At 37.7% G+C, this 23,024-nt stretch overlaps 1 protein-coding gene across 1 annotated transcript; it reads left to right on the top strand.

Annotated features, from left to right (window-relative positions):
- The first annotated feature begins 218 nt into the window (after nucleotides 1-218).
- DSC1 (desmocollin 1) lies at nucleotides 219-22,238 on the top strand. Its single transcript, XM_062501355.1, has 16 exons — nucleotides 219-257; nucleotides 2,737-2,821; nucleotides 5,363-5,565; nucleotides 6,039-6,158; nucleotides 7,346-7,501; nucleotides 8,382-8,526; nucleotides 8,803-8,969; nucleotides 11,058-11,192; nucleotides 12,076-12,261; nucleotides 13,451-13,710; nucleotides 13,913-14,055; nucleotides 15,233-15,448; nucleotides 16,963-17,196; nucleotides 19,851-19,972; nucleotides 21,041-21,277; nucleotides 22,041-22,238. Exons 1-16 carry the CDS (start codon nucleotides 219-221, stop codon nucleotides 22,236-22,238), a joined length of 2,646 nt encoding a protein of 881 aa, XP_062357339.1.
- Nucleotides 22,239-23,024: the final 786 nt, after the last annotated feature.

The raw sequence follows: 23,024 nt of genomic DNA, 5'->3' as shown, positions 1-23,024 counted from the left end.
GGCGGAAAAAAAAAAAAGGGCACTAATTAAAGTCGCCGCTGCCGCGCGCGGTCCCACCCTCCCCACCGGCCGGCTCCTGTGGCAGACGGGAGGGGACAGCAGAGCCGGGCTCCGCGGAGTCACCGCCACCTCCGCCGCCACTCCGCGCTCGCTCCCTCGCCCGCCGTGGCAGCACCGACGGCGGCGGCTTCCCCCCCTCCCGCCTAGCCCCGCGCACCATGGCCCCCGCAGCCCCCCGCCTCGTCCTCGGCCTCCTGGTGAGTGAGCGGGGGAGGGAGCGGGATGGCTGGGATCGCTGGGATGAGTGGGTGGGAGTCGGGGGGAGCGCGGCGGAGCGCGCTCGCTCACCTGGCCGCGCCTTTCCTCCGCGCTGTCCCTGCCGCCCCGCGGGTGCGCAGCGCACAGGGGACACATCCGACAGGGTGATCTCTGCTTGGCTCTTGACTCCAGCTCGGGTTTCTCCTCGGCGGGGCCCTTGCGAGGGGCGCAGAGCAGCGCGGAGGCTGCGCGGCCGCGGGGCGCACCTCGGGGGGCTTCGGCGCGGGCAGGAATCCAATGGGATGCGCAGCTCGCCTTGGGACAGGTGGTCGGGTGGCTTTTGGAGCCTGCCGTGAGGTTACACGACGGGCACACGCTCGGCTCGCTGATGCTGCTGCTGGTTATTCATAAAATACCGCAGTTCATTTTATTTAAATCTCCCCCTCTGCCTCTCCGTACCTGGCTCTCCGTTTTCCGTGGGAAGGATTGTGGCCCAGTGTGGAGCGTCTTGAGCTCCTCTGAAAGGCTAGTTGTGCGTGGAACGCTTTTCAGCCATTACTTTTACCCGCAGTTTATTGCATTTGTACGTAATTATCAGCTCCAGAGAGGTCTTTAGCGGGGAGAGTGGCGGAGGTCTCTCTCGCATTTAATTTTTCGAAGATTTATACTAGAAGAGTAAAAGTGATTTGTCTTTTGTTTCCTAGCCCCTTTCCTCCCTATTAATCTTGCATTCACAAAACGAGGGCAGATGATCATCTTAGTCTGTGAAAGAAAAATACTTGGTAGTATTGAAGCACTGAATTTATTATTTTAATATTAATTATATATGCACATTTTAATGAAAATGTTAACTATTTCAGACATTGTGTGCCTGCCTTTGCAAGGATATTAAAGTAAAATCAAAATAATAATATAACTCATATATCCAATTAAAAAAAAAGGGAAAAAAATTCTTCTGTCAAGCATAAAAAACAAAACAACACTCAAAGGAAAAAAAATCCTGAGGTGTCTTCGTTGTATAAAGTGAAAGGGCATTGCATCTTATTTTTTTTACCTGATTTTTCCTTATGTCTTGATGTCCATGAATAACTGCCACTTACTTATTTTAAACTCCTCAACAGTCCTTTGTGCTGACATCAGACTGGGCTTGGCATTACTATTTAAAAATTAGATGTCATTGATTCTTAAAATATTTCAGAACATTGTAAAAAGATGTGATTTCAGTAACTCAAAAATTAGTGTGTTGTCTTTCAGGAGAGAGTGTTCTATTAACTGTTCCTTCTAATAAGGAAAGCCTACTAATACATAAGCAGGGATGTTTAAATTATTTATATATATGCAATTTTTATATCTGCGTGTATATATATATATATATATATATATATATATATAAAAGGAACTATATGAAGAGCTTATATGGTTTAGACACAGCATTTTTTTCCTAAAGGGTCTTTTAGAGTTTAAAGTATATTGATTTAAATATTTTCTTAATAAACATCACAAGTAGTTTTCAGGATTTCCATTACCTATTTACTTTATACCTTTAATCCTTAAGGTATGTGCAAAATAAAAATGTTTTTCCTTTTTTGCTAGACTTTCATCCTGAAAGAGTAAATGCACATAAAAGGGTGGATAGATTTATTTACATTTTTCTGTGTCTTTGTTTGATTATCTGTGTAATTTTTGGATTACAATTTTAAACATAGAAACCAGGCAAAACCACACATATATAACCTGAGATCAGGATTCACTTGCCCTTTGCCGAGGAAAATCTTTGTACCTTTATGTGATTCTTTTTAGAAAAAAAGTCTGATTATCTACTACTCATTTGAATTTTTAGGAGGACCCTGTTTTGTAACTGGTTATATGGGAGTGGACTGCTGTAATACGCAGCATTTTATTTATGTCATATCTAATTGCTGAAGCTACATTTAATTAGTTTGTTGAGAATACACTTTAAAGATGCAAAGTGATATATAAGTGCAAGTGTCGTCATGTGGTTTTAATGAGACACTTGTCCCTTTAATGTTCAGCATTGCCACGATTCTACCAAAATGAATTAAACCTTTATACTTAGAGACCTTGGATCTAAATTGGCCAGGAATGCTATTGGAGTGAGCGCACAACGAAGCTTGTATTTTGTCTTTTCTCTACTGAAGTAATAGTGTAGGCAAAGTCTTCTAGTCAATGGAAAATCATGCTCTTATTGTCAGTGGTGCAGTGATTTTTGGAAAAAAAAAAAAGAAACACGAGCCATGGACAAATCCAGGAGCAATAGTCAGATCTTGTTTCCAGTTTGAAACTTTGTATGCTGTGCTGCACAGTACCTGAATTTTTAGGGAGGAGTCCTTTTCTGTGCTGTTTCACTTGCTTGTCGTAACAAACAAACCAACCAACCAAAGTCAGCATCAGAGTCTAGTTCAAAATACCATGTAATTATGTAGGGGTTTTTTTCTGATTTCTTCATTTGTTTTCTAGGTGCTGAGTTTGTGCTGTGACGCTTGCAAGAAAGTAATTTTTCATGTTCCTTCTGAACTAGAGGCTAACACGTTAGTTGGCAGAGGTGAGAGAAACTATGAAATTCCCAGCTTAACAACACAGCATTGCACCTTTGCTGGAGATGCTGTTAACAGTGGATGGGACTTTATTTTTAATGGAATGAATGGATGACTGGAGAGCCAGCTAAACAGCTGGATCAGCCTTTTTATGAAGGTTACGCCCTGTGCTTGTTATGGATTTGAACATCAGCTGCATGCATCCATTTGACTTTTGCATAAAGACCTATTGTCAGGTCACAGAGTTTAATTTAAAACTAAAATGGCAGAATTTAATGTTTTCAAAATTTGGAGTCTAAGGCTTACTATTTAAATAAATGCTTAATATTACAAACTGCACCCATAATTCCTGGTCGTATGAAGAAGAGAAAAAGTGATTTGGACAAAGGGAATGATAAAAAAAGAAGACAAAACCCACTTAACCAGGCACCAAGAGGTTCCTGGTCTGTGAAACACAGATGTGACTGCTCAGCAGTGCTGGGGCATTCAGACACACGAGGGGATGTGTTGCAGAGCTGTCCTGCGTGCACATTCTGTTGGGAGAGTGCTCCCATCTGACTGGACAGTCTGCCTCAGTTTAGGGCAGCTTGCAGGTGACTGAGAGGAATAGAGGAGACCAGAAAACATCCCACTCCTATTTTTTTCCAGACCAGTCTTTCAAGGGCAGGTTTGAAAGGTGTGGCATAGGAGGTGCTGAAGGATTCTGTGCTGCCCGAGATACAATTTGAGGATTCAGAAGTGCCTTTTGTGAGTCCTCTGACAGCAGAGAAGTATGCTCCAAATCTGCAGTCCTAGTCCATATTTCTATAGAAGGAAAAAATAAAGTGAATTGGTAGTTCATCACAATTGCTCAGAAAATCTAGTTTTATAGTGAAAATTCCTTGATCTTACTTTTAAATTTTAAAACAGAGGGCAGCTACAGCTGTGTGTTTTCATAGACTAGCCTTTCTCTATGTAAATAAACTTAATTTATATAAAAATAAAACTTCATGTTATCACAGTGCTTTGAAAGAAATTGCATAACACAGAGCTTTTTTTTTTTTCTCCAAAGCTTTTAATGAAACCATTATAACTCAAATGTCATTACTTAAGCATTTATGGAGAAATATTTTGCATTGAGATGAGGACCATACCTTGACAGTGAAATTAATCAGAATTTTCCTGCTTATCATAAGGGTTCTTTATATCTTAAACCAGATGTTTTAAAGGAAAAAAGCCCCACAAAACTATATCTAACGGACCATAAGGTTGACTCATATAACCATCAGAAATATCTCCAATTTGGTATTTTTGGAAATGCTGTGCTGTAATAGGCAGCAGTATAATGCACATTTAAGTGAAGCAGTTACAGATACTCTTTTCAATACTTCATTTGCACTATATAGATGTAAAAGGATAGGAGTCACTGCTGCACTACCATAGAAAGTCTAAGAAATCTTTATTTGTGCATTTAAAGGACAGACTTAAGAGTAAGAAATCACATCGTATTTAAAATTATGCTTCCCATATACTTTTGAAGTTCTGAATGTGAAATGAAATTTAGTGTATTGAAAATATCATCTACTAATGCAGGATGAAAATCTAAATCTTTGTGAATTTTGCAGTCCAGCTTTCATACAGCAGTGTCCCACCCACTATGTTACCATTGAATGAGTATTGAAAAGTTTTGATTCTGAGACCATGACACACTTCTCGTACTCTGCAATGATCATTTGTTTGGAGTTTGAGTCTATGGCTTTCATCCTTTTCAGGGTGCCAAATCCTTCTCCCTTAGGGCTGTGGTCATATCCTGATTTTGCTTTTTCTCCAGCTGTAGTGCTAAACTACTTGCTGGTGAACTGAATATAGTGAAGTGCAAAAAATGTATTTTAGCCACAAGTGATAATAAATACAATGAAAAAGACCTGGGAAGTATGCTGAAATTACCTGTATGGGATTCTATCACATACATATTTAAAAATTGCTAATTGTTTGTTCCAGAGTTAGTCTTTATCTCTCCCATCTGTCTGCCTCATAATTTAAAGGCCTTTGTCCTCCCAAGAGTATTAAATCACATAGTACCAGTCAGTGCTTTCCTCCTGAGGGCAAAACTTCCAGATGTAACATCTCCATTGGGCATTTGCATTAATTAATCGTCTTCACTGATATTGTAGGGCATGGAGCACGAGGCAAATGTAATAGCTACTGGTCCAATAATGGGGATGTCTGCAATGTTTTCTGCATTTAAATGTACATAATTTCATCTCTGGTGCTTCAATAATTTTACCAGTGTAATAGTGTTTTGTTGATTGATATCCATAGAGCACCCACATCGTTTAGGAAACACTAATGAACACAAGAGTGGAAATTAATGAAAACTTCATCAAATCAGAGTGCATAAGTAGGTTTTAAAATCAGTATTTGTGATGCTTAAATACTGAATGACAAGCTTTTGAAGACTCTACCTGTCAATAAATACAATTTTTACTTGGGACCTGTTTCTTTTTTGTGTTTTATGAGTGATATTGTTTTTTTGCTGTTTGAGTTATTGTCTGAATATTTTTTTACAGTTGATTTGAAAGAATGCCTTCAGTCTGCAGAGTTTATCAGTTCCAGTGATGGGAACTTCAAAGTTCTAGATGATGGTTCTGTGTATACAACGTCTGCTCTTTCTTTGTCTTCTGAGAAAAAGACTTTTACCATATTACTTAAGGACATTCAAGAACAAGTTCAAAAGAAAATACATGTTAGCTTGGTGGAAGAAGCAAAAAAGGTTAGGTTCTAATTTCAAGATATCTTACTTATTTGAAATACTTTTTCAGAGTACTGCTTTATACTAAGTATCCATAATTGAATTTTAGAATTCAAAGTATCAGGCAAAACACTGGTCTAGAGTGTATTTTTATTTAGCAATTGTTGATTACTGTGTTGCTTTAGTCAGCAAATTTCCTTTCTCAAATGGGAGATGCTAGCAAGTAGCAGAATCAGGAATGTCAGGAATCTTAAAAGTCATGTTTGAGGAATTAAAGCAGATCTTATTCATGCAAAGTATTACAAGAAATGAAAAAGCTTGGAATATTATCACAGATATAATCAGAAATGAAGACCTTGGAAAAACAAATTGTCAGTAGGAAGACTGGAATGGGGGGGAAAAGATGGAAATACAGGGTGGCAGTTAAGCAAAAATATATGCAGTTAAGAATATATGGATGTATTCTCATCTGTCTTTCTATCTTGTCGACCCAGACACTGAAGACCAGGCATGCTAGAGATACAGTTCTCAAGAGAACCAAAAGAAGATGGGGCCCTATTCCATCAGTCATGATAGAGAACTCACTGGGACCTTTCCCACTGCAAATACAGCAGGTACATTTTGTATGAGCCTTAATTGTATGACCCATGCTAGTTTTGTATGTGATTTTTATGATGAAGAAAATGAGATGTCTTGTATTCTCTACCAATTGCATTCCTGCTATTATTCCTCTGTCTTGTTCTGTCCTGTTCATTGTATATCTCGTGATCTGGTACCTGAAATAACTTGTGATCTTAGTCGTTGGAGTGAAATGGAATTGTGCAAAAGTTGAAAAAAGAAGGGAGGCATACTATCAAAGAGAGCTCTTTAGTCTGGAAGTCAGTGTGTGTAATTAAAAGAAAAGCAACAGCAAACAACCCTCCACTAAACATTGCATAGAAAAGGATTTTGTAAACACAGACTGGGCTAAATTTTGCCTGCTTGTCTATGTCCTTTCTGGAGCTCGAGGTGTGTACCTTCAGCCTTGAAGACTGAGTATGGCCTATCTTCATCAGAAAAGTACTTACTGGGAGAAAACAAGTAGGTGTGAAAGAGAAATGCAAGAACTGAAGTTATCATAGATCCATCTAGCCTTCACTAGATTACAGACTCGCTGGTAGCAGATGTGTATAGAGACAAGTGTAATAACAGAGTCTGTGCAGAGCAATCATTCTTCTACTAATCTTACCCTCCTAACTTCTGGCATGCAGTAAATAAGGAAAGTCTTTTGGGAGAAGAGTGTTTATAAATAGATAAGTTAATGTTGCCTCCGTGGTGCTCGTAATGAGATGCAGATGCTATCTGAAGTGGCGTGTCTCTGAACTGTGCTCTGTGTGGTCTTTCTTCCTTCTTTCCTTCCTGCACTTTTTCTCCTTTAGGTGCGAACCACATTCTCAGTGAATGCATTAAAATGAAAGTCTCTTGAACAGGTTCAGAAATAAGCTTTCTGTATCTGAGTATGCCTTGTGTGAGAAGTATTTTAGAGAGATTGGATTTCAAATTTTTTCCTTATACTGTCATTTCTTTAATTTGATAGTTCTAAATATTTATGAGTTTGAATTAACTCGCCTTTTCTTGTACACACATTATAAAGGAAGGCAGTCACATGTCAGGCTTGTTCTCCTATTCTGTGGACAGTAAATCAAGTTTGGTTTTTTTGTTTTAGGAGTTTTTGATTGTGCTAAGTATGATCATGAAAAAGGGGAAATTTATTGAGATGCTGTTACTGTTTTTCCTTGGTCTTAAAAATGTCTTCTTGTAGGTCCAGTCAGACACAGCTCAGAACTACACAATTTATTATTCTGCAAGTGGACCAGGAATTGATCAAGATCCAAAAGGATTGTTTTACATAGAAAGAGAAACTGGAAATATCTTTGCTACTCGTGCGGTAGACCGTGAACAGTATCCAAGTTTTCAGGTACAGGCCTATGTTGTGTAAATATAATTAAATATATATATTTATATATTTTAAATCTCTCATGCATGTATTTGACGGTTGGGTTGCAGGGGAAATGGCAGCAAACAAGATCTGGAATCACTTGTCTATTCTGAGTAATATCCTTGGTGTTGAACAGATAAAATCAGTAGCAAATAAATAAAAAAATAGCTGGTCAACTATATCTTGAGAGTAGTTTTGCATTTCACTGCTTAATCTCTAATTGCAGCACAAATATAGTCAGCTATTGGATTTGCTCCTATCACTTCTAGGAATAATTTCTCAGGAAAGGTTGGGAAGATCTGCAGAAAACCAAAATAATAGTAAACTCTAGACAACTGTGGTTTTCGGAGTCTGTCAAGCTGTTAATTTCTGTTAACAAGGTACACTGCTCTCTCTACTGGCTGAGAAGTAGAAACAGCTTCTAAAACGTAATTGCCTATTGCTGCATTTTATTAGGTTATGTTATAATGGACAAATAGTTTTGCCTCTCATTCTTGTTTTGTTCTAAATAACAATGTATACATCTAAATTTTGGTAGCTGAGGTGCCTTGTAAACATGTGAAAAAGTGTTCGGCAAACTTGGAAAAAGTGATAGAGATGGGGGAGGGGTTAAGGAGAAAAGATTAAAGTACTTGTCGTGTGTGAGGAATTGAAGGGGGGAAGATTGGAAAACATTCAAAGGTTTTGTTCTGCTTTCACTCTAAGATTCCAGTGATGTCCCCTTCCATGTGCCTGAAGAGGCTGGTCTTGAGAAGGATGTGCTTTGCACACTGTATTTAATTTTGTTTTATTGGCTCCTCCATTGAACTAAAAGTGTAATAATACTGCATGTTGCTTAAGCACTGAATTTTTCTTACAGATCATTTGTTTTGCAACCACTCCAGATGGTTATTCACCAGAAGTACCACTTGTGCATACAATCAGGATAGAGGATGACAATGATAACGCTCCATATTTTACACAGGACCTTTTTGAATTTTGCGTTCCTGAAAATTCCAGACCTGGTGAGAATTGTTTTAAGTCGCTGAACACACTTACCACTGCTCAGCTCTGTTACATATAAGTATGACTAGGTGTGATCCTGTCTTTTAAGACATTTCAGTGGGATGTCCTGGGGAGTATTATGTTACAGCAAAGGCTGAATTTTCAAAGAGCAGCAGTAAATGATCAAGTAGCTCTTTACCTCTTCTCACATGTTTAAAACAGAAATACCTTTTCAAATAATTTTTTACTGTTTGCAGATTTTTCTGGAACTAAAAATTGCTGTATTGTGTTCACAGGTGTTGTTGTTGGAAAAGTGATTGCAGAGGACAGAGATGAGCCTTATACTCTGCATACCACGTTGAAATACCGCATTGTGTCACAAACCCCACCAATAACCCCAGCGTTTTCATTACATGGTGACACCGGTGTCATCTCTGTATTACTGCCACAGCTGGACAGAGAGGTGATCTTTCCTGGAGGATTCTCAGCTGTTATTTAGTGCACACAAATAGCTTCACACTGCTCTGCTGTACCCTTGTGAGGCCTCACCTGCAGGGCTGCATCCAGCTCTGGGCTCCTCACTCAGGAAGGACATGGACCTGCTGGAGCAAGTCCAGAGAAGGGATGTGAAGAGGTTCAAATCCAAAAGTTGGAGCACCTCTTCTGTGAAGCCAGGCTGAGAGAGATGGAGTTGTTCAGTCTAGGAAAGACTCATTACAGCCTTTTAATTCTTAAAGGGGGCTTATAAAAAAGGATAGTGACTTTTATTTTCATGGGCAGATAGTGATAAGACAATGGGAAGTGGTTTTAAACTAAAAGAGGTGATATTTAGATTAAATGTTGGGAAGAAATTCTTTACTCAGAGGGTGAGGCACTGGAACAGATTGTCCAGAGAGGTTGTGTATACCCCATCCCTGGAAGTGTTCAGGGCCAGGTTGTACAACGCCCTGAGAAACTGATTTAAGGGGTGGAAGCTTATGGGGGTAAAATCCCACGGCATGGGCAGGTTGGAACTAGATGATCTTTAGAGTCCCTTCCAACCCAAAACTTTCTATGAGTCTATGAAATGCTGGCATGGGAATCAACAGACATAGCTTCTTTTTCATTTTTTGTCAATGTCTCTGACTTTCTGAAGGTTTTCAGAGACCTGTAATTAGAGAGTTTCTGCATAGATTACCATATTCCAGCTAAACTTGCAGAGAACCTCCTTCTGTTCAGCTGTTCAACCTATGGATTTTTCACTTTTTTACTTCTTTACTGAACATTATCTGTGTTCAGGAATCACACGAGCCACTGTTTCCTCCTAATTAAGCTCGATTTGTGGTGCTTCTTGCTTCTTCATAGAGAAGATGAACCCATTTCTCTGGAAGTACTTAGTCATCCTATATTAACCAGAAATATCTCCTATAGTTGAAACCTAAAGAGTAATATACCATTTCTTAAAATTAGTGTGCCACCCATCTATTTTCATCAGCTAGCTTTCAAGCAAATAAGATACAGGATTTTTTTTTTTTTTGTAGAATGTCATGTGAGAGATGATTTACACTAGGAAAAAAATGACAGGTGCATGTAATTAAAAATAATAATTCTAGCATAAGACAGTCATTCTAGGAAACATTGCAACAGGCACATCTTTTCTGAAGATAAAAGGAGTTATATTATGGCATACTTGAGTTGTTTCATGGCTGAAAATCCACATAAAACAGCATGTTGCAAAATTCTGCACTTGAAGGCAGTCCACTGCCTATCTTTTAAAGATAAACTTATGAGGTGGAGTAGGAGATTTCATTCCTGCACCAGAGAAACTGAATGCTACTCTCAGGCATTCAGAACTAGAGTTATTGTCTTGATTTTCAAACTTTCTCTTTTTGTGCCTAATCCATCTGTCTTGTGTTCCCTCTGCCCACACTTCTTTATTCCCTGTCCCCCTTCCCTTGGTTGTTCACATTAAAAAAAGTTTTCTGCTGTTCTGCCTCAATTTAGAGATTTAAGTGGGCTGCTTCCTATAGGGAGCCCCTTGATAAGGACACCAACTCCTTCAGTGTCAGACCCTGCCAAATGACTGGCATTGCCTTTTCCTGTATTGCCCAGAGAGAGGCTGGTTGCAGCACAGTTTTCATTCATCCTCAGTGAAATAAGAAACATGCATTGAAACACTTCACTTGCTGGAAGCCTGAGGGAACACTCTGTTGGTCCAAAGGGAAGACAAATAGCAGATGAAAGTGTGTTGTCTGTATCTTCCAAAACTTCAGGTTCTGAAAAATAATGCTGATGTTGTGAGAAGCTTTATTTGATACAGGATATAGCTTGCATATTACTAACAGGTGCTGGCTGAACTCTGCTTAGCCACTGAAAATTATTTTGCTGCTCTTCCTTTTGAGCTATGGGGCAAAACAACCCAAGGTTAATTGTCTAATTTTGTTGGGAAGCACTGAATTTAGAGTAGACTTATGGATCAGGAGTGAAAAATTTAGTTCTACTCCTGTGTATAACTATACACTTAAAAAAGTGAGTATGACAAACTTTTGTATGCTTTTATTCTTCTTTTTAGCTTGTACCCACTTACACTTTGTTAGTTGAAGTGAGAGATATGGCAGGTCAGCCTTTTGGTTTGTGCACCACAGGAACAGTTGTCATCAAAATCGAGGATACAAATGACAATGCACCATCCTTTAAACAGCTGCAAGTAAGTCTGCATAAGTAAAATATCTGTATAAAGGTTAAAAAAAAAGTATTTTAATTCCATTTCTAATTTCCGGATGGACAGTCCCTCAAATAGGAAGTTCTAATGCCCTGAGACAGTTAATGCCAATATAAATGTCTTTGCTTATTCCAGCTATGTGTATGATTCAGAGCAAAGAGTATATCTCAATAAATGTGCATGCATCTCAAATACCACAGGAGATTTTTTAATATGAAATATATGAATAAATCTATTGTTCTTAAGGAATACATGTAATTTACCCTTCCTGTTCACTACTGTAGAAAATCATTAGTAATATTAATTGAGAATCATTCTTTAAAAAGAGAATCTGCTCTTCAGCTTGTACAGAATAACACAGCTCTTGAAAAAGATAAAAGAATGCAAAAAATTCTTTTATCTTTTGCCATCTGAGTAGAGAGGTATTTAATCCTTCTTGGCTTTTTTTCAAGTTCTTGTTGGTTTGTTTACTTATATATTTTTTAATTTACCCCAATGCATTTTCTAATTCTCAACTTGATAATGTTTGCAAATTACAATCTATAGGTGGTGTAACTGAGGGAAACTGTGCTAAACTGCCTTTCCTGGAAGGAGAATTCCAGACCTAATTATGCCAGTGATAATTTGAGTGTAGGAAGAAGCTGAGATTTCAGTAGTGCTGTCAGCAATGGTTTACTCTTTGATGCAGGGTAGAAGGGAAGAGTGGGGAAAATATGCTAATGCATGAAAACAAATCATTACAGCAGCGTGGTACATTGACCCCTTAGGTTGAATTTGTCTTATTTAAATATGGTGTTCTTCAGTCCTGCCTTGTGAAACAGTATTCTTTGATTTAAATAAATTTTGTTTCCTTTTCGGGTACTCTAAGTATGAAACACGAGTGGAGGAAAACAGAGTGAGTGTAGAAATACTGAGAGTCTCTGTTGTTGATCTTGATGAACCTGGTTCACCTGGCTCCGGAGCAGTATATGAAATTATAAGAGGAAATGATGATCAGGCCTTTGAAATTACAACAGACAAAAACACAAATGAAGGAATACTGTGTGTTGTTAAGGTAAGTGAATATTGAAGGACTAGAGGAAAATTAATGGATTTTCAAGTTTTGGTTTTAAAAACAACAATCTAGGAAAAATTTTTATTCCAAGAATATCTGTAACTGTCAGGCTCATCAGACTTTCTTCTGACCTGAACACTCTTGTAGAGCAGCTTGCATTAAGTACAGTGATTGAGGCTTGTGTGTGGCACATAACACATCTGCCAGACTGTTCCTCAATTTTGCGTGCTCAGAATCCATATAACTTGGTTTTTTCAATTCAGAAGAGCTTGGTGCTTTGGCCTGGTTCTACAGCTGGAGTTATTTAGACTTACTGGGAGTTAAGTAAACTTCCTATTTCAGCATAAAGCTCTCCAGGCTTTATTTTGCAGTGTACTGACTTCACGTTTGCTTTTCTGGTGTATGAAGAAGAATTTGTCAGTTCAGTTATTTGTTATAAGTGTTCTAATATTAAATTTGAACAAGTAAATTGTAGAGTTACTAGTAATTTTTAAGTTATTAATAATAATTAATATCAATAATTAATATCAATATTAAAATCAATATTATTTATTGTGGGGGGTTTATTCCTAGTAATCATTAGAACTTTTTCTGAAACTCTGTCCCTGGTATATGAACACAATTGAAATTTCCTACACTTATTGTAATGCTGTAGTAGAGTAGAAAATATTATGACTTTAGGATAAAATTAAATCTATTAGAGGCATAAGATAACTTTGGAGAATGTGTCTGAAGAATAAATGGTAGCTACTTACTTACTCTCAACTCCATAAATTCTCAGATGGATTTGTAGCTACAAGAATTGTGTGTGTGATTGACAAGTGGTGAAAAGGAAATATATGTAAGCTAAAAAAATGACTAACTAAATACGGAAGAAGAAAGACCCCACTAAATTTAATTGCTTTCTGTTCTTCTAGTAACTCATTTTCAGAATATTTGTCCAAAGTTGTGCAGTGGTGCTGCTGGCTTGGGTATTTTTCAGGCCCTTTTCTTTGAGTAACTTAAAGCTTTACTTTTTAAAAAAAAAATCATGTCCTTTTAGTCTGTCTCAATGGCCTGTTTGAGGACAGCTGGCTTCTTTTGTAAATAAATGTGGCACAGTTTCAGCTGTAATTGCATGGTTAAAACAGTGTTAGGTTTTGTATTGGTTTGAAGGGGAAAAAAAAAAATCACCTCACCTTTGCTACAGGGGCTGGACTATGAAACTGCCAAACAAAGGGTCCTGGTGATTGGAGTCAACAATGAGGCACCCTACCTGCTGGCTCCCCATTCCCAACAACTTTCCCAGAGCACCTGCTCTGTTACTGTGCATGTCCTGGATGTGGACGAGGGACCAGTGTTTAAACCCTGTCTGTTGCGCTTAGACGTTAAAGAATGCGAAGATATTGGGACAGCTATTGGGAGATATGTGGCAGAAGATCCAGAAACTGGAAACAGCGAGGGCATAAGGTATGAAGCAACCTTGTTTACTAGGGTTTTTTGGAGAACAGCATGGGTGGGATATGGGAAGGGGGAAATAGTTGTTGAGGCTGTAGGTACATGTGTGCACCTGCACACCTGTCGGTGTATATGAATATGTGTCTCGATGTGTGTGGGTACATACACGTGTGCTATGTTTGGGATCTCTAACATGACAAATTATTCTTTACAGATACCGGATACCACCTGGCCAGTGTAATTGGATCAACATAGATGACAAATCAGGTGAAGTCAGAACTGTTAGGGTTTTGGACCGAGACATAGGAGAAATGAGACGAGGTCAATGCAATGTCACAGTCCTCGCAATAGACAGAAGTGAGTAATCAATGTTGTTGGAGTTCTCTGTGGTGTGTAACAATGTTTATGTGCAGATGTAGTGTCGGGACAAAGATAATGGTTCAGACCAGTGGCCCACCTAGTCCATTGTCTTGTCCTTGTGATAGCTCTGTCAAATGCTTAGGGAATATTATTTAGCAGGGAGAGCCTTTAGAAATCTTGATCTCAAAACATGATCTGTGTTTTGAGAATTTATCTGCCCCATTTAAAATCCTTTAGTAATTTTAAATTGAGAGATTTTTTCTGGATTATATTTCTTCTATTTCTTGACTATTCTTTTTTAAGTGATAACTCCTGGCAGCTGTGAGCTAGACAACAGAAAACGTAGAGAGGACTTTTTGAAAAGAAGTCATTGACCTTGCAGCAAAAAATTCTAACTCTGTCCAAGTTTGCATTTTAAAGTTAAATGTCAATAATACAAAATTAAGTTGTTTAGAACTTCTGTTGTCTATATAGTAAACATGATACAGGCATCTGCAATCAACTGTTTCTAGAGAAAAGATTAAAAAGTAGACTTGATGTAATTTCACTGGAATGCATATGGTAAGGGTGGACCATTTGTGTATTGAAAAAAACTGTAATTAGGAGGAAGAGTTCATTCTTTTCTTGCATGTTGACTTTGGTGGCATAGTATGTGTCACTGATGAATGAATGGTGATTTAGAGGGTTGAGGACAGAAAGAAGTCTCCTCTTTCCTTAGTGTTTTTGTTCCCAGGGGAGGTGAAGGTAGGGAAAGTGTAATTAATTTTCTTCTTCCAGAAGTTAGAAGACTGGAGACCTTCCCTTTCTGCTTTTGTCTCTGCTTGTCTTAATTTCCTTTATTCCTGGCTTATGAGCTCTTGCTCCTCTTACCCTTCTGTTAGAGTAGTATGTGTTCTCACACAGACACACACGCTCAACGAAATAGAGTCTGCATGTGCAGAATATGGAGATGTGGGAGCTGCTGATGCATCTGTAACCAGCCAAGCAAAGAGAAGCAGCCAAGAAAGAGCTGTGAGAACTCCCCATCTCTCTCTAGCTAAATCAGCAGTTGCTTTCCACCTCACTTCTAAACACAGATTTGAAGTTGATGATATTTACTTGTGAAAGTTTGGACCAGAAGTTAACATGCGAATGTTAAAAGTAAGTGCAAAACCTAGTTATTTTTATCTCATAGATGGTAAAACAGGAACTGGAACGATTCAGGTTTGCATCGTGCCTGGCAACAAGAATTTCCCACGAATCATGCAAACAGATTATATAATGTGCAGAGACAGAAAACCAATTTGCCTCACGGCACAGGATGAAGATGAGGCTCCTTACAGCGCACCCTTTGTGTATCGCATCACTGACCAAAGGCTGGCTTCCATGTGGAAGTTAACTCCACACGATGGTATGTTAACACTTCCTTCTCCTCACCCAGCTGCAGGCTGCCAGGGGAGGTTTTGATGTCTCTCTCTTGGATGGTCTGCAAGAATAGATTGGATGAATCTCTGTTAGGAATTGGTGTAGTCAGTGGAGCTACTTCGGGGCTCACTGATGGTCTCTAGTGGTCCCTCTAGTTCCACTTTAGTGGGAAGGGGCCCATAGAGAAGATGATAATGTGGGTATCCCAAAGGCAAAGAGAAAGATCTGTCTCTTAAAGCAAAAATAAGAATCTGTCCCTAGCATCCTTGGGTCAGCAATCAGCTGCTGTGTGAAATTATAGCATAAGAAAATCGGGAGAAAGAACAAAACATGATGAAATGCATTGCATCAAGACCTGGAAAAGGAACTATAGATTCATAATTCATAAGGAATTTAAGAGTGAAATGGCTAGTATTCCAAAGACAGAACTTTTCTTAGTCTGTTACTATGGTGGAGAACTGGGAAGCAGAAAGTTTACTTGAAATTGATTTTGGGCTGACCAAAAAATAGGGGTTCTGGAAGTTTTTTTGTTACTGCCCAGCACACTTTTTGTAAAGCTGAGCTGGGTGAAAGAAAACCTATCTCCTTTAATATATTTTTTATTTTTGTAAGTTTTATAGAAGTAGATAAAAAAAATCTTAGCAAAGGGATCACTGTTTCCTGGAATTTGTTGATATAAAAAGTAGTAGCTGATGGTGGTTTCCTGGTGGCTGCCAGATGATGGCAATAAGAACAGCACATGAATTAATTGCAAAGGATCTGATTCTGTAGCATTCTATCAAATATTCACAAAGAAAGGCAAAACACAGAAAAGTCTGGAAACAAAGATATCTAAGAATTTCAAGTTTTATATCAGGCATCTTGAAAAGCATGTTTTGGATAATACATATTGTTTCATATAGCTCACCATAAAACAGTCATTACGTACATCAGTGTCTGTCTTGTACATTTTTTTACAAATTGTTTTCTTTTGCTCCTTAAAGGTATGGTCATTAATCATTGCCTCTAAACAGGGCAGCAGATTAAATGAATTTTTTTCCCCACTGGAAATAGTAATTCTTACTGTATACAGAAATATAACTAAAGAGTAGAAGAGGTATAAAGTAATTTAGTTAAACTAAAGTAATAATTAATTATTCCAATCATGCTACCAAAAGTAGTGTGAATTTTTTTAATGTCAGTTTAGTTGATGATCTTTACTAGTAAACCCAAGTAGTGTCATTTCCTATAATTAACTAAATCAATTTCAGAGTTTCAAATCATATGTTTTCAGAGGATTTTATAAGGTATGCTTTGTCAATTCTAACATTTGAAAGGTGCTGGAAGTATAAAACCTTTCAAGATATAGTTTTGTATCAACACATTCAATCTAACTTGCAGGTAATTAATGTGGATAGTATAGCTGTAACAGAAGGGAAAATTGTGATTATGGTCACATTTGTGACAACTGAGTTCCAAGTATCATTGTCCTTAGATCTGGTTTTGTCTTTTTTTTTGCAGATAATTCCTGGTATCTTTCACCGAAGAGTGACACTCCATATGGAATTTATGAAATTCCTGTAAGTGTGATTGATAATGGAGGAAAGATAGGAGAGAACACCGTAAGAGTTAATCTCTGTGATTGTGTTACTCCAACTGAATGCGACGGCAGAACTCGTCAGCTTTCTGGTGGAAATGTTACCCTTGGTCTCTGGGCCATCCTTGCAATGATCTTAGGATCATTATTACTGCTGCGTAAGTACTTTTTTTTTTAAACACAAGGTACAATTCAGTCAGTTATAAAATTAGCTGAGAGAGCCTGATTCAAACTTGATTCAAACATTTTTTTTATTTTGCTGCTTGTATAGCTGTCATCACTGTCTTAATGTACCTGCTCTATTTGTACAAGTATCACAGGTTTCCTGCTCTCATCTTGTGCTGTAGTGAGTGTGTGGATTTTTGTTTATTTGCTTAAGTGTATTTTGTGTGAGATGTTCTGTATGTTCATGCAAGTGAAACCAAAAAACCCTGCATTTAACACTTGAACCAAAAGACATCGAAGATGTTTGTGAGTTCTAGAAACATTTCTGTTTCTAATAATGCTGAAATCAATTTCCCAGAGCATTTAGTGATTTCTTGTGTTGTGGATTAAAACGTGGAGTATCTGAGACACTGGATTTCACAACGGATTTTACAAGACCCCATGTAATCATGGAACCATTGAAAATACTGAGTTGGAAGGGACCCATGAGGATCATTGTGTCCAAATCCTGGTCATGCACAGGACACCAAGAATCACCATATGTGCCTGAGAGCATTGTGCAAACACTTCCTGAACTCTTGTCAGGCTTGGTGCTTTAACCACTTCCCTGGAGAGCCTGTTCCAGCACCCAGCCACCCTCTGGGTGAAAAAATCTTTTCCTGATATCCAACTTAAACCTCCCCAGACTGAACTTAATGCCATTTCCTCGAGTCCTGTCACTAGTGATGAGAGTGAAGAGATCAGTGTCTTTCCCCTGGGGAAATTGTAGACTGCAATGAGGTTTCCCCTCAGTCACCTCCAGGCTGAAAAGACAAAATGACCTCAGCAGCTCCTCATACAGCTTCCTCTCAAGGCTCTTCACCATCTTCATGGCCCTCCTTTGAACACTCCCTAATAGCTTAAAATCTTCCTTATATTGTGGCACTCAAAACTGCACACAGGCGAGGCTGCCCCAGAGCAGAGCAGGACAATCCTTTCCCTTGCCCATCTGGTGATGCTGTGCCTGATGCACCCCAGGACATGCTTGGCTCTCCTGGCTGCCAGGGCACTGCTGGCTCATGTTCAGATTGCCAGTGACCAGGACCCCCAGATCCCTTTCTGCAGCTCTGTTCTCCAGCATCTCTTTCTCTAGTCTACACACACATTCAGGGTTGCCCCATCTGAAGTGCAGAAACATTAAAGGACAGGTTGAAAAGTTGACAGCAGACCAAAACCTTGAATATATATTGTGCTACTGGAGCTGCCCAAAACCTAACATTCTGAGAGGAGTAATATTGCTGTTAACCAGTGAGATGATGACAGTGATATATAGAAGCAAAAGCAAGTAACTTTTTTTGTTTAACCAAAATCAAACACAGACAGACTAATAACACCTTAAAAGCCACAGAGGACATGCTACAGTAGTTAGTATTTCAGAATTTGGTTTGTTGTTGTTTGTTTTTTTTTTTCTTCTTTCTTATCCATTTTTTCTGGTCATAGTAAAACTGTCTTGCTCCTGTTGAATCTCAGCTAGCTGTTCTTACTTAAGTAACTAGAACACTGGGATGTGGGCATGGTTTGAAGGCTAGCTAGATCAATGTTTTGATTTGGGCAGGTACCCAAGTTTGGAATATATCCTGAAGGTGGAATTTTCAGATGTGGGAACATGCAGTAAAGAAACTGTGTGAAATGTCACCTACCTCTTTTTCATTGCCTCTTGACTGCATCACTTAGAAATAGATCCTTTATTTTACTGTGGGTAGGTTTTACCCTGTGTATCCTCTGCTCAGTGGTGTCATGGATGTCTGTCAGCATCAAGAGGCAACCTGCTGGAATCACTGGTGCAGATCTCTCTGACAGCTGATGCTACAGAAGCTAAATTAGCTTGAAAGTGACTCTTGGCCAATTTTCACAGAAGTTTGTGTTCAGAGATCAAACTGCTCAGTGGGCAGAACTGTTCTCTTCCTCATGGGCTTCTTTATTTTTAAGCCAGCAATTTGAAAAGTGAAGAGAACAGAATGGTTCTCTGAATGAAAGGTTTAGTCATTTGTTTAGGAGAGGTGTTAGTTGAGCATGATTCTATTATTCAAAGTAATTTCTGGATGAGTCTTTGACAACAAAAAGTAGTATTATTAAGAGGAATAAAATGAATGCAAGGGATTAAATAAGATTGTCCTATAGCATTATGCTGCAAGACCTCCAGGGTTCTGCTGTCCTTTCCTGTGAAGCAGAAGTTTCTGGTATTGGGACATTTAGCTTGCTTGTTAGTTCATTATGATATAATTTGACATTTGCATATTTGGACATGAAAAATATCTCATGTACAATCAAACTATAGGCATAAGACACGATTTTTCACCTGGGTTTGCACTAAATTTTTCATTAGTGTGAAACTGTGCATGTTGCAATGCTTTTGTAAGGATGCTTGCATTTCTTTTGGAAAGACCAGATGTGTTTTAGAAGAATGCAATAATTCAGCAATGCAGTGATTACTCCCTATACAGTTTGAAAAAAAAAAAGTTAATATATAAAGCTTTAAGTATAGACCTTTTTGGAAATGCTTTTAAAAAAAAAATGTTCTTGATGTTTAGGCCCTTAAAATTCATTATCCAACGTAAGTAGATACCATTATGATGTAAAATTTATAGTGTTATTTCCTTTTCTATAGTAATCCTGATCACAATTTGTGGCTGCTGTGGTGCTGGGGTAATGCACAGGCAGGTGACTGATGATTGTGCCAATCACAATTTAATAATTTCAAACACAGAAGCTCCAGGAGAGGAAGTGATGGTAAGTTGTCTGTTTGTTTCAACATAGAAACTTGCAATTAAGATGTCCATAGCATTGCAGTTTAAGAACAGGACTACCTGCAAGTAAATGATTTTATAAAGGAAATAAGCAGTCAATACAGGGATCATTGGATGTACTTTGCTTTTTAACAAGAATTTTGAAATTTTTTACTTTAAGCAGAGGTGGTCATTCTATATACATTTAAACATACCTTGTAGTCATTAGGCTGGCTACTTGTAATTCTTCCAGATTTTAAGGATTTGGTTGGAAGCTTCAGGTGAACATTTTAATAACATTTCCCATCATTTTTAATAATGAGATTAGATGGAAATGAATTATTTTGCCTATGTTGAATATGTGCTAAGGGCAAAGCATTATTTTTCCTTAGAGAAGGATTTTGGTATTCAGCAGATAGCTATGTAAATTGCAGGTACAATGTCTGCCCTTCCCCTGAAAAATGACCTCAAATGCAGTTGATTTCAAGAACAGTCCATTTGCATTAAATCTTTCTTGCTTTTGGTATCTAAACTTCTTTCAGTCCACTGCGAACATAGTTCAGTCCAGGACTATGTTCACGCAGAGCTTAGCTCTTTAGACTTTACCTCTTTTCTGTCATCCTCCACCCCCTGACATTGTCTTCCCCAAGAAGAGGAGATAAGTTTAAAAATAATATTTCATGTTGAAAACCAAGTAATCAAGGGTCAAATTTCTTGTTGCCTATGAAGCACAATGTAGTGCTACCATTATAAATGAGAATGTGGATTATACACATTTCACTGGGGTAAAACTTCTGGTTTTTGATAACATATATCATATCATATATCATAATGCAGAAATCCTCTCTTCTGTCTTGTCATAGTATCCATTCCCAATATTATTTACTGATCTTTAGACACTAAGGATATCCTTTTGTTCAAAATATCACAGTGCCAAGATAGAGACTTGTCAAATTTCAGTTGTCACAGTTTCTGATAGCCATTTCTTCTTTTGAATTGAAAAGGAAAAAGAAATGAGGAGAAAAAATGATGTCCTCACTACTGCTTTTTGGTTTGGTTTTGTTTTGTTTAGGATCACAATATAATTCCTCTACAAAATACATGTGGTCAAGGAGGGTATGGAGTAAAAACAGGAGAACAGCAAACATTTGAAGTGGTAAAAGGAAGAGGGCATACCTTGGAATCAGTCAAGGGAGGTGGACATCAGACTCTGGGATCAGTTAAAGAAGGAGGAGGACAGCCTATGATGGATACTTGTAGATACTCCTACTCAGAGTGGCATAATTTCACACATCCTCGTTTAGGCGAAGTAAGTATTCTGAAACTGATTTTCTTTGAAGTGTAGGTTATGGTCAATATATACAGGCTTTTCAAGGAAGACATGTAAATGTGCTAGAAGGGTGGCCTTCTGGTTTTGGTTTCATTTCATTTTTCCCTCTCCTTTGCTCCTCTGCATTCCCTTTGGAATATTGCTCTTTCAAGGAGTAATCCTTGACATATTTCAGACATAAATGTAAATTATTTTCTTCCCTTGACTTGAACTATAGGCAGTGTTCTATTTTTAATTTTGAATAATTTTGAATAATTACTGAAGCTTTTGTGAGTTTTTCTGAGAATGTCTGTTTGCTTTTATTCTAACTGCTTGCTTCGTGCTAATATGAACCTCATACTTAACTTAGCAGTGGAGCAGGAATGAATGTACACCATTAAAATTGTAGTTCATTTCTTGGAGATCAAAAAACTGTCACTGCTTGTCTAACTAGTTATGTATAAATCAGTCTTCTAATTTTCAGTGAATTTTAGTTGCTTGACAGGTTATTTAAACAGGCTCTTCCTCTTTTATTGTTACATATGTAATTAGTAGAAATTATTTCTTTATTAAATACTTATATTCTGTAGTCGTAATGATATAGACCAATCATGTGCATTTTTTGTATGTAGGAATCCATTAGAGGACACACTGTGATTAAAAATAATTGAATGAAAGGTAAATCAAAAAGAAATTATTTTTTTGCAATATGTTTAGGATAACAATTTAAGAAAATAACAAGATCTGTTCTGTTCCTATCCAGAAGGTGCACCTATGCAGACAGGATGAAGAACAGAAGCATTCTGAAGATTATCTCCTTTCATATAACTATGAAGGAAAAGGATCCTTGGCTGGCTCTGTAGGCTGCTGCAGTGATCAGCATGAAGAAGAGGCACTTGATTTCTTAGATCAGTTGGAACCCAAGTTTAGGACATTAGCAGAAACATGCATCAAAAGATAAATGTGCCTTTCACAGTGCTGAAAAAAACCTGTAAATAAGTGGCTGTCATACTTTTGTGATATTAGGTACTTTGGAACTGAGGGGCGTAGAGGTTTATCAGAAGTAAGATAGGCTGGTGAGAGAGTAAATAACTCTTGCTTTAAATTTGCAATTTCTTACACTGGACACATTCTATCAGAAAAAAGGGATTAAAAATATTTTTTCTTTAGGTTAATATAGTAATGTTAGTTTCTACTTAGTTTAGATTTTGCATTCTTTGTGATTGCTCACAGTGCAGAACTTGGTGTTCTTTTAATTAATTATCCAGCTTCAAAATTTTCTTGTATTTGGCTTTGGAGAAGGAAAGCTTTATAACTCACTGTTTCTTTATTTTCTTTTAATTTTGTAGAAATTAAGTAAATCATATTGTTGGTGGATATCAAATACCTTGTTAACTTATATGAACTGAGATACATAATATTTTTTTCATTTTGGACATAAAAATACTCATGAATATATTAGAAAGCTTTACATTTTGATTGAAAATTAAATATATATATATATTGTATATATGTAAAATAATATTCAAAAATATATTTTTCTCCTAATGGGTTACCACCCATCAAACTTGCTATCCTAAGGGATTTATGGCATCACCACATAGGGTATCATTGTATGCAAGGATGTATTTTTCTTTTAAGGAAATAAGAGATCAAAAACAAACAAAAAAATCATGCAATAGAGGAAACGATCATATTTCAAATGAATGCAATATAAATCTCATGTTTACTTCACACAAGTTTGTAC

This window comes from Cinclus cinclus, chromosome 1, assembly GCF_963662255.1.
Source record: "Cinclus cinclus chromosome 1, bCinCin1.1, whole genome shotgun sequence".
In the NCBI taxonomy this organism is placed as follows: domain Eukaryota; kingdom Metazoa; phylum Chordata; class Aves; order Passeriformes; family Cinclidae; genus Cinclus; species Cinclus cinclus.
The sequence above is the reverse complement of the archived record's forward strand: the minus strand, read 5'-3'. Positions and strand labels throughout refer to the sequence as shown.

Bases quoted from the DNA above. Each gene is read 5' to 3' on its own strand.
- DSC1 (XM_062501355.1), top strand. From the start codon at position 219: ATGGCCCCCGCAGCCCCCCGCCTCGTCCTCGGCCTCCTG. The intron at 8,527-8,802 runs GTGAGAATTGTT...TTGTGTTCACAG, and splicing joins TCCTGAAAATTCCAGACCTG to GTGTTGTTGTTGGAAAAGTG. The intron at 11,193-12,075 runs GTAAGTCTGCAT...GGGTACTCTAAG, and splicing joins CATCCTTTAAACAGCTGCAA to TATGAAACACGAGTGGAGGA.